This window comes from Crocuta crocuta, unplaced genomic scaffold (assembly GCF_008692635.1).
Source record: "Crocuta crocuta isolate KB4526 unplaced genomic scaffold, BGI_CrCroc_1.0 scaffold84, whole genome shotgun sequence".
NCBI lineage: Eukaryota > Metazoa > Chordata > Mammalia > Carnivora > Hyaenidae > Crocuta > Crocuta crocuta.
Window position 1 is genome coordinate 1,659,876 of NW_027530213.1, and position 12,317 is coordinate 1,672,192.

Consider the following 12,317-nt stretch of genomic DNA (forward strand, 5'->3'; position numbering starts at 1 on the left):
AGAAGCCAGTATTTTTTAAAGAGTGTTTAAATAATGTTGACATTTTCCAATCACTATTGTTTGAAGGTTTGAAAGGTCCTGTATCGATGAACAATCGATTTAATTCTTCTATAAAGCAAAGCACTAAAGGTAGTAGTTGAGCATAGGGTTTGAGGTTAAATCAGAATTCTTCCACTTGGACAAGTTGTTTAACCTTTCTGTGTCTCTGGCCAGATCTGTAAAAGCAGTCAGTGGTAGCATGTATTCCTCAGAGTAAGAGCTCACTTGATTGTAAAGTGTCTAAAGTAGTGTCTAATATCTGGTCATGCTAGCTGCTGTTATCACCAGCCTGTTAATGTAACTGATTTCGTTTTAAGTAAGGAGACTGTTTTTACATTGTGTTCTTCTTTTTATAGTGAACTGAACATGTTTTGACCCTTTCTTAATAGTTTTGGAAAATTATGGTAAACATCCCACCCACCTTCACTAGTTTCTGATTTATGCTTCCTGTGTTTTCTCTTCATACAATCAGATATGTGTACGTTTTATTGTTTCTCCTTTGTACACAAAATAGAGCATACTGTAGATGCTCTTTTGTCACTTGTCACTCCTTGGCTTTTTTCACTTAAAATATTCTTGAACTCCCATGTTCCATGTCCGTTCTTAAATACCTTCCCTGTTTTTTTTGTTGTTTTTTTTTTTTAAAAGACTTGCATGGGGCTGTGACAGAGTTTAACCATTCTTACCCATGGACGTTTAGGGTATTTCCAGTGTTGTTGTTATAAATAGTGTCACCGTGAGTAATCTTCTTGTATGTAGTTTTATGCTGTTGGAGACGTCATTTGGGAGCACAGTCCTGGGAACAGTGTCCAAAGACACATGCCTCTGAGTTGTAGGGGGCAGTGGTAAAAGTTGCTGCTGAAGTTGGCGTCGCTGCCGGGAGCCCGTTTTCGTGGCCATTAGCCAACAGAGGGTGGTACACTTGATAATCTTTGCCAGTTTAGTTGGTGAGAGATGATGTCTTAGTATAGTTTGATTTTTCATGTTTTCGCTTTTCTTTTTACTGTGAAAAAATATAAAATTTACTTTATTTTCCCACGTACAGTTCATAAGTGTTACCTACACCTGAAGTGTGTGCAGCCATCAGCACTGTCTGTTTCTAGTCCGCTCTCTTCATCCCAGACACTCCGTACTCATTCAACACTGACTCCCTTGTTCCCTTCTCTCCGTCCCTGATAGCCTCTCTCCTACTTTCCAGCTCTCTATAAATTTGCGTATCATGGGGACCTCATGTAAGTGGAATCATACGAAATTTGTCCCTTTGTCTTTGGTTTATTTCACAGAGTAGTTTTATTTTGACTTTCTCGTGTGTGAAGTTGTTGAACATCTTTTCATATATTTTGAGCATCTTTTTTTCCCCATCTTTGTGCACTGTGTATATATGTCTTTTGGTCATTTCTCTATCACATTTTTGGTCCCCCCCAACCCCGCCATTTTTAAAAGTTCTTGAATATACCAGATATGTTAGTAGTTTATAAGGTGTTGGGTTCTTTTTCTGCCATTAGAGCCTCTAAGTAGTTATCATGTGACATAGATGAAAGGCTACTGATTTCAGTAGATTTAATTTTTTACACATCTTGCTGTGTTACTGAACTTTTGATTTAATTTTATCAATGGATTATCTGAGGTTTTTTATTTAGGTACTCTCTCCTTTGTACAAATATATAGTTCTCTTCTGGGGCACTGAGTGGCTCAGTTGGTTAAGTGTCCAAATTAGGCTCAGCTCATAAACTCATGGTTTGTGTGTTAGAGCCTAACATCGGGCTCTGTGCTAACAGCTCAGAGCCTGGAGCCTGTTTTGGATTCTGTGTCTCCATCTCACTCTGCCCCTCCCCCACTCATGCTCTGTCTCTGTCTCTCTCAAAAATAAATAAACATTAAAAAAAATACTTAGTTTTTCTACTAAGGTAATTTTTATATGCCCAATTAATCTCTTACCTAATTGCATTGCTCAGTTCTTACCAGCACAGTGTTGAATAGTAGGGGAGATAGTGGATTCCTCTTGATGGAGACATGTCTTATCATTTTCACACTAAGTAAGGCACCTTTTTTTTTTTTTAAACTTTTTTTTTTTTTAAATTTCTGAGAGAGACAGACCGTGTGAGTAGGGGAGGGTCAGAGAGAGGGACACAGAATCCAAAACGGGCTCCAGCCTCTGAGCTGTCAGCACGGAGCCCGACATGGGGCTCGAACCCACGAACTGTGAGATCATGACCTGAGCCAAAGTTGGACGCTCAACCGACTGAGCCACCCAGGCGCCCCAATAAGGCACCTTAATTTAGGTCTACAGTATGCGTATCTATGTTGTTATGCTAAGGAAATATCAACTAATGTTTATCTTACTGTGTTCTTTTTGAAATATCAGGATTGATTATAGATGTTTTCCTTTTTCTTTTTTTATTATAACTTTTTAAAATTTACATTCAAGTTAGTTAACATGTAGTGTAATAATGATTTCAGGAGTTGAACCTAGTGATTCATCACTTAAATATAGCACCCAGTGCTCATCCCAACAAGTGCCCTCCTTAATGCCCATCACCCATTTAGCCCATCCCCCCCACCTAAACCCCTCCAGCAACCCTCATTTGTTCTCTTCATTTAAGAGTCTCTTATGGTTTGTCTCTCTCCCTGTTTTTATATTATTTTTGTTTTCCTTTCTTTATGTTCATCTGTTTTGTATCTTAAATTCCACATATGAGTGAAGCCCTATGATATTTTTCTCAAATTTCACTTAGGATGGTACCCTCTAGTTCCATCCACAAAGTTGCAAATGGCAAGATTTCATTCTTTTTGATTGCTGAGTAATACTCCATTGTATATGTATACCACATATTCTTTACCTATTCATCCCGTCTATGGACATTTGGGCTCTCTCCATACTTTGGCTATTGTCGATAGCATTGCTATAAACATTGGGGTGCGTGTGCCCTTCGAAACAGCACACCTGTATCTCTTGGATAAATACCCGGTAGTGGAATTACTGGATCATATGGTAATTCTGGTTTTAATTTTTTGAGGAATGTCCATACGATTTTCCAGAATGGCTGCACTAGTTTGTTTGCATTCCCACCAGGAGTGCAGAAAGGATCCCCTTCCTCTGCATCCTCACTAACATCTGTTGTTGCCTGAGTTGTCCATGTTAGCCACTCTGACAGGTGTGAGGTGGTATCTCAGTGAGGTTTTGATTTGTATTTCCCTGATGATGAGGGATGTTGAGCATTTTTTCATGTGTCTGTTAGCCATATGGATGTCCTCTTTGGAGAAGTGTCTCTTCATGTCTTTTGCCCATTTCTTCACTGGATTATTTGGTTTTTGGGTGTTGAGTTTGATAAATTTCTAGATTTTGGATACTCACACTTCATCTGATATGTTATTTGCAAATATCTTCTCCCATTCTGTCAGTTGCCTTTTAGTTTTGCTAATTGTTTCCTTTGCTGTGCAGAAGATTTTTATATTGATCAGGTCCTAATAGTACATTTTTGCTTTTGTTTCCCTTGCCTCTGGACATGTTGAGTAAGAAGTTGCTGTGGCCGAAGTCAGAGAGATTGTTGCCTATTTTCGCCTTTAGGATTTTGATGGCTTCCTGTCTTACATTTAGATCTTTCATCCATTCTGAGTTGAAATAGCCACTTAAAAAAGTGGTCCAGGTTCATTCTTCTGCATGTTGCTGTCCAGTTTGCCCAACACTATTTGCTGAAGATATTCTTTCCTGCTTTGTCAAAGATTATTAGTTGGCCATATGTTTGTGGGTTTATTTCTGGGTTCTCTATTCTGTTCCATTGATCTATGGTTTGGTTTTTGTGCCAGGGCCATACTGTCTTGATGATTACAGCTTTGTAATACATCTTGAAGTCCGGGATTGTGATGCCTCCAGGTTTGGTTTTCTTTTTCAGGATTGCTTTGGCTATTCGCGGAGATTTTTTTTTTTCCTTTTTAAATCATCACTGGTATATGAATCTTATGATTTTTTTCTATATCTGTTAATTTGGTATATTTTCAAGTACTGGGGAAATGTTTTAAACTAATGCAAACACAGATAATATGGAATGTTAAATCCTCTTGACCTTTTAAAATAAATTGTAATCTTGTGGCTTGGTAGTTGGTTTTGCCTCCAGTGTTAGGAATTCATTCACCTGTGTTGCAGTGAGGTGGACCTGGTGTCGTGGAGTGGGTGGGTGGTGGTGTGGCTGGGCAGAGATGGGGGGAGGAGCGGGCTTTTACGTACATGCGTGTTGGTTCCATTCCATTTTGGTTTGGAAAGCACTAATGGTAGAGAATGTGTAAGGGCTTTCTAGGTAGCCGGATTTCCAATTCCACTTCCTACACTTACCCTCCTGTGACTCCAGGCATGTTATTTTACTTTTCTTAGCTTTGGCTGTCCCTATAGATGAAGAGCTAGTAATGCACAGGGAGGGATCAGACAAAACTCCTAGGCGAGGTAGATCCAGGGTTTTGGGGGCTGAAGCTTGTGTAATATCAGGGTTTTTTTGTGTTTTTTTTGTTTGTTTTTTTTAAAGAAAATAACTCAAAGATATAAATAGATGCACACAGCCTTGATAGTCAAGTTAAGTCTGAAGCCTCTGAAACTTAGTAATGTCACTAGTTTTGTTAATTCCTCCTCTGTTAACCAAGGCGTTTTGAGACTTGGGATAACATATAAGACATTTCAGAGGGGTGCATGGTTTCTAGTATCTTTTAAGAGTTTCTTTTATTACTGTCATTGGAAAAAAAAAGTCCATTTGAACATAAAAGTAGACTTCTGGAATAGAAATAGGCTCACATTTTTGGAAACAGTTTTTAGAATATGTTGACTTTAGGGCACCAGGGTGGCTGAGATATTTAAGGGTTTGAGTTTGATTCAGGTCATGATCTCACGGTTCATGAGTTCCAGCCCCAAGCCGGGCTCTGTGCTGACAGCTGAGAGCCAGCTTCAGGTCCTCCGTGCCCCTCCCACACTTGTGTTCTTTCTCTCTCTAGAACGTTAAAATATATATGGAGAGAGACTCTACATTTTGCCTGTTCCAGTGAAGTAAACAAAAGTAGATATTGACTTCAAATTTTGTCTTTTGAGTTTTGATTTTCAGTGACATTTTCGTTAACCATTCTCAATGCTCCTAATGTTAATGCTGTTACAGGAAAAGGTCATATCTCAGATTAAAAGTACCTGCCCTAGGACGCCTGGGTGGCTGAAGTCAGTTAAGGGTCTGACTGGCTCAGGTCATGATCTTGCCATTCCCGAGGGAGTACAGGCTGCACGTTGGGCTCTATGCTGACAGCTCAGAGCCTGGATCTTGCTTCAGATTCTGTGTGTCCCTCTCTCCCTGCTCCTCTCACCTTAAAAAATAAACATTAAAAAAGTAAATAAAAGTACCTGCCTGGTGTCCATAACTAGAACTTAAAGTAGATTGCAACCATTAGGGCTGTGGGAATCAGAGTGTTTCTTCCCCTCTCTTCCCTTTATTGAATTTAAAAAAAAAAAAACAAAAACTTTGTTGTAGAGTAGTTTTAGGTTTACACAACAATTGCACAGTGAGTAGCTTGAATTTCCATATCCTCTTTCCTTGCACACAGTCTCTCCCGGTAGTAACAGCTGGGTCAGGTTGGTACATCTGCTGTAGCTGGTGAACTGACTTCCTTAGTTTACATCAGGGATCGCTGTGTGTTGTATAGTTTGTGTGGGTTTTGACAAATACATAATGTTATGTTTCTACCTTAACAGTTTCACTGTCCTAAAACCCCCTGTGCTGTACTTAATCATTACCCCTTTTCCTCGTCCTGAGCCAGTAGTAGGTAACCATGATCCTTCTGCTGTTTCTGTAGACTTTTTCAGAACACTGTATAGTTGGATTATACAGTATGTAGCCTTACCAGATAGGCTACTTTCAATTTTTTTTAAAAGTTTATTTTTGAAGGAGAGAGAAAGAGACAGAGCACAAGCAGGGGAGGGGCAAAGAGAGAGGAAGACACAGAATCTGAAGCAGGCTCCAGGCTCTGAGCTGTCAGCACAGAGCCTGATGAGGGAGTCGAACCGATAAACCATGAGATCATGACCTGAGCTGAACTGACTGAGCTACCCAGGCGCCCCTCAAATTGGCTACTTTCTAGTAATAGGAATTTAAATTTCCTTGTATCGTTTTGTGGCTTGATATTTCATTTCTTTTTACAACTGAATAATATTCTATTATCTGAATTTTCCATAGATGATTTCATTCTCTTACTGAAGGACATCTTGGCTGCTTCTAAGTGTCGGCAATTACAAATAAAGCTGGTGTAAACTTCCATGTGTAGGTTTTGTGTGGACATTATATTTTAATACGTTTGGGTAAATGCCAAGGAACATGTTAATTGGATCATGTGTTAAGGCTGTGTTTAGTTTGGTAAGAAGCTTCCAAACTATCATTCAAAGTGGCTGTGTCACATTTTGCATTTTCTTTAAAAAAAAAAAAAATTTTTTTTTAATGTTTTATTTCTGAGAGAGAGAGAGAGAGACAGCGTGAGCAGGGGAGGGCCAGCGAGAGAGGGAGATAGAGAATCTGAAATAGTCTCCAGGGTCTGAACTGGCTGTTAGCACAGAGCCCGACGCGGTGCTTGAACCCATGAACCGAGAGATCATGAGGCTTCAGAGAACTGAGCCAAGAGGCTTAACTGACTGAGCCACCCAGGCGCTCCACATTTTGTATTTTCATAAGCAAAGAATGAGAGAGTCCCTGTGTTCTGTGTTTTTGTTAAGATGTCAGTTCTTCCTAAGTTGATCTGTAGATTAAATGCAATCCCAATCAGGATCCCAGCAAGTTAATTTTGTGGATATTGGTAAAGTGTTTCTAAAATTTATTTGGAGAGGAAAAAGACCCAGAATAGCTAAAAGGATACCGAAGAACATAGTTGGAGGACTGATACTACCTGACATTGAGAGTTAGTAATAAGTCTGTAGAAATAGACCAATGCCAGTATGGTCAACTGGTGTTTGACAAAAGAGCAAAGACAACTCAATGGATAAAACATAGTCTCTTCAGCAAATGGTGTTGGAATGACTGGACATCTACATGGTTTAAAAAAATAAAAAAAAAATCTTGACATACTTTTCACAAATTGACTTACAATGGATCATAAACTTGAATGGAAAACACAAAACTGTAAATTTCCAGAAGATAACATACAATAAAATGTAGGTGATTTTGGGTATGGCGGTGACTTTTTAGATAGAATACCAAAAGCATGATCTGTTAAAGGAAAACATGACAAGCTAGATTTTTTTTGAAATTAAAATCTGCTCTGGGAAAGATACTCTTGAGAGAGAAGGCAAGCCACAGACCAGGAGAACATGCTGGTAGAGCTTCTATCTGGTAAAGGACTTCTATTTAAAATATACCATGAATTCTTAAAATGCATTCATAAGAAAATTAAAAATCCAGTTTAAAAATCGGACAGTCAGACATAGATACACAGATTGCAAGTAATCATCTGGAAAGATGTGCGGCACCAGCAGCCGTTAGGGACGAGAGCAGAACAGGACGCCCCTGTACCCCTATTTGCAGCGGCCTGGGTCCAGCACAGGGAACATTTCCACGGACTTGTTCTCAGCTTCGCACAGAGAAGGGCCTGCGCTGTCAGCGGCAGTAGCGTCGAGTCTCTGTCGCCCTGTGCCTTGATAAAAAAAAATATAATAAAGACCTTGACTTTTTGTTTGAAGTTTATCTAATCATATTCATTGTCTGATTGCCTGAGATGGTAAGGATGGGGTGTGGCTTTTCTTGACTTGTGGTATTTAATCTTCAAGATGAGGATTTTTATTTTATTCACCCCTCTCTCCCGACACATAGGAGACTTCCTGTGATCAGAGTGAAGGTTCTTGCTCATCTGAAGAAGAGGAGTGGAGGAGTGACAGGAGGAGTCAGAGTGACAGTGAAAGTTCAAGGTACCTGCTGCTGCTTTGAAAACATTTTTATTTTAAGTAGTTCCACACCCAGCGTGGAGCTGGAACTCATGACCCCGGGGTCAGGAGCCCCACACGGCACCAACTGAGCCGGCCGGGCACCCCTCCTGCCTGCTTTTCGTTGTCTGCATCTGCTCAGCCACCTAGTTCTAGGCTTGGATGGACCAGTCCGTGAGGGGCAGTTGAGTTTCCAGTACAATTAAAAGGAGAAGAAAACCAGGAGCGCCTGGGTGGCTCAGTTGGTTGAGCCTCTGGCTCAGGCCACGATGTCACAGTTCATGAGTTTGAGTCCCACATCAGGCTCATTGCTGTCCTCACAGAGCCCTCTTGGGATCCTTTGTACCTGTCCCCTCCCATCCCCTTCTTAAAAAAAAAAAAAAAAAAACTTTTTTTTTTTTTTAACACATTTATAAAAAGAGAAGAGAACTGGATTAACATTTGTTTCTATAGAAGATTTTGGGGTATATTTGGCTGTAAACATCTGAACCCAGAGGGTACAATGTAGTCTTGGCCGCAGTTGTGTAGAGCAGAATGCTGAGTGTGTGTGGTGAGACCACCAATCTGCTCACTGTTAGTGTGTGTGTGTGTGTATTGGCCTTTAGTTTTGGGATCCAGATTTCACGGGATCCAGGTGTTCACATCTGTTCCTCCTTCTGGTAAAGAAAATGTCAGCTTCCCTTTGGCAGAGGCTCATGCCAGAGACCCGGGCATCTTCCTCTCTTCACAGCACAGCCATCACCAAGTCTCTGAAAGTGTCCCTTCCAAGTAGGACTCCGTCTGACTCCTGTTTCTGTGGGTGCCGTGCCTGTCTAGACCACCGTGCAATGCTCCCTTTTTCCTGTCTTGGCTTGTTTTATTCCGTTACGATTGAGGGGCTGGAGTGAGTTTTAGAACACTTGTCTTTTTTTTTTTTTTTTAATAAATTTATCTTTGTGAAATATACATAACAAAAGTTTACCATCTTAACCATTTTTAACTGTGTATTTCAGTAGCATTAAGTACATTCATACTGTTGTGACAGTATTACATTCAACAGGAATTCTCCACTTCCCTCCCCTCCCCTGGCAATCACTGTTCTGCTTTCTAGCTCTCTAATCAGTGTCTTTTAATTCACCTTCTCCTGAATTTTATTGGACAAAGCAGGTGCTCTTAAGATTTTTCTAAATAGCTCTTTTTAAATAAACAGCCTTTGGAAATGTGTGTGTGAGTAGGAATGTTTTGTTGAGCCTGAGAGGTGTGTGGTTGGCCAGCAGTGCTCTCAGTGGAGCCCTCTGTAATGCTTCTCCGCATGTGCTGAAGCTGCTAGTGGCAGCGGCCCGTTTTCTAGATCTTGTTTCCTGTTTGACTCTGCTCCTGCTCCGGGCTGGGGGCTGGGCTTGAATCACTTCCTCTCTTGGATCTTTTGTCCTGTCCTGGAAAGTTGCCCTCTTGGCAAGGAACTCTGACCACTTACAACTTTGTATTTGCTCTGGCTACGCTTTCCTTGGGCTCCTCAGTATGTTCACTGATGGTTTTTCTCATTCCAGTTAGAATTTGAGTCTATTCCTGAGCCACCTTTCACTCGGAACCACTACTCTTACAGTTCTGCATGATCTCTGCTGTTTCCATAATTACACTCCAGCTTCTGACACGGGAGTCGTTGGTTGGTCTACATGTTGTCTTCCATGAGGTTTCCTCTGTATTATACTTAAAAGAAAAAATTCCTCAGGCTTCCATCCTTTCCTGATTTCTAGGGTCAATAAGGTTTCTGTCTCTTCCTCATGATCTCTGGTCATTTCAGTATTTGCTGATGGTAAAGGCAGATTGTTCAAGTTGAATCTTCCCAGGATCCTTCCTTCCCTCCTCTTTGTCTCTCCTCTTAAGATTGTGTGATCAAATTGCTGCTGGGGCTTAGATTCTGGCCCCCAACACACACTATTCTCCTTTCCTAGTGACTCGTCATCCAGGTACTCCGACTGGACAGCCGATGCAGGCATCAATTTGCAGCCTCCTTTACGAACATCGTCACGTCGACGAGTTGCCCGCTTTTGCAGTAGTTCAGAGGATGAAATGTCTACTGAGAATCTTTCTCCTCCAAAAAGAAGACGAAAGAGAAAGAAAGAAAATAAGCCTAAAAAAGAGGTAAGAGAAGTTTATCTTTAAAAACATCTATTTACACTTTTTAATCAAGGTTTTATCAAGTTTTCTGTCCATATTTAGAAATTAAAAATCTTTGAGAGATTAAGATTTTTATATTCTATTGACACTGTTAGGTCTTCAGGACTCGAATGTAAAATTCAAATTTATGTTTGGGAAAGCTACTTTATTATGGAGGCTTCTCTGTCGAATCTGCCCCCAGTTGGCCCTGGCACCGGCCCCTTCCTCAGTCTGACACTTAAAGTGGGAGGGAGCTCTATTTTGTCCAGAATCCCACAACTCTTTATTTTCTCCTGTTGATTTCAATACCAGAAATAAACTTCAGGGCATTTTAGGGCACTTTCTTCTTGTTTCCTGTGTCCTTGCCTTGTTTCCCAGTTTCATCTGCCACGTTCTCTTTCATTTGGCGCATTCACTTCTCCCACCTGTGATGTTCCTGTTTCTTATCACATGTTCAGTGTTCGTGTCGTGTGGGTAACAGTCATTACTTACAGATGCCACATCTTTGTATTCCTTACATATTGCTGTGTAACGGATGAGCCTGAAACTTAGCTCCTTAAAACAATGAGCATGTATTAATGTTTGGTGGGTCAGGAATCTGGGGGCCAGTAAGTTAGGGTGAGCTTTGGCTCCCAAGGTCACAGTTACACACTGGCTGGAGCTACAGCTGTCTGAACGTGTAACTGGAGCTGGCTGATCTTCTCTGAACCTTGTTCAGTTGGGCAGTTGACTGGTAGACCTAGCTGCTCACCACATGGGCCCCTCCAAAGGGCTGCCTTGGGCATCTGTGTGACATGGTGGCTGACTTGCCCGAGAGCAGGGGATCCAGAGGCATCAACAGGGGTCAGCCTTAATGCCTGGGACAGCTTTGTCTCAGAAGCCTCTCGTTGTCATTTCTGTCTTACTCTGTTTGAGTGAAGCAGTTGTGGGCTGCACCCGTTAAAAAGGAGGTGAGGAGGATCCAAGAGTTTGTTGGCACATTTTAAAATCACCAGTCTTCAAACCGCAAATCAAGAGGAGTCCCCCTGTGATGAGTAGTCCATGGTCAGATTCAGATGGCATCGCAGCAGAGTAGGCTGTCTGCCGGAGAGGATTTAGGTTGAAGATGAGCCCCCTTCCGTAGGGTGTCAGGTGTTGCGGAGAGTCCATTAGAAATCCGGGGGGGGGCTGGAGGAGCCGGGCGCCGGCGCTGCTCTCACCAGTGGCCCGTGGCAAACACGCTCCGATGTGCGCTAAGGAGCCAGATGTGTGCCATTGAGTGACGTGACCATTCTCACCTGAAGTTTCTTTTGTTTGTCAACCACACCACGCACGCGTGCCCTTTCTGTCGTATTACTTTGTTCTTGTCCCCTGGCAGAGCCTGCGGAGGATGACGCCTGGGGAGCTTGCAAATATGGAGCATTTGTATGAATTTCATCCTCCAGTGTGGATAACCGACACCACGCTTCGAAAGTCTCCTTTTGTTCCTCAGATGGGTGATGAGGTGAGAGTAATAAAATTTCAAAATGTGAATATGGACCACAAGACAAAGTATTTTACCCTTAGGTTTTAATTTATTTTTAAATGTATACTTTTTGTAGGTAATCTATTTTCGACAGGGTCATGAAGCATATATTGAGGCTGTCAGAAGAAATAACATTTATGAACTGAACCCTAACAAGGAGCCATGGAGAAAAATGGATCTTAGGGTAAGATGGTCATGTTAGTAAACCATTAAACATCGAGCACTGTATAGTTAAATTATTTATAATTATTTATAAATCCATTAAAAATAAACCTCGGGAAGGCATATTCCATTGCTGTCATTCTATTGATTTCCTACTTGAAAACTTTTCTGCCATTACCTTCTTTTTTTCAAATTTTTAAATTTAGTTTTTAATTATTTTTTAATGTTTCTTATTTCTGAGAGAGAGAGAGAGAGAGAGCAGGAGCAGGGGAGGGTCAGAGAGAGAGGGAGACACAGAATCCAAAGACAGCCTCCAGGCTCTGAGCTAGCTGTCAGCGCAGAGCCCGACACGGGGCTTGAACCCATGAACCGTGAGATCATGACCTGAGCCAAAGTCGGGACGCTTAACCAACGGAGCCACTCAGGCGCCCCTTCTGCCATTACTTTCCAAGCCTTCAGATCCAGCAGGACGACATGTCTGTCGGTGGTCTTGATGTATTGCTGATTGGCATATAAAGTTGTAAGTGTGTTAGAGTCACTCAG

The 12,317-nt window shown here is 41.4% G+C and overlaps 1 protein-coding gene across 1 annotated transcript in view; it reads left to right on the forward strand.

The window, feature by feature from the left end:
* BRWD1 (bromodomain and WD repeat domain containing 1) overlaps positions 1 to 12,317 on the forward strand; it is a 120,359-nt gene that overhangs the window by 73,092 nt on the left and 34,950 nt on the right. The window contains 4 exon segments of the mRNA XM_077765488.1: positions 7,860 to 7,954; positions 9,904 to 10,093; positions 11,466 to 11,591; positions 11,689 to 11,796. Of these exon segments, the coding sequence (XP_077621614.1) occupies positions 7,860 to 7,954; positions 9,904 to 10,093; positions 11,466 to 11,591; positions 11,689 to 11,796 (519 nt within the window).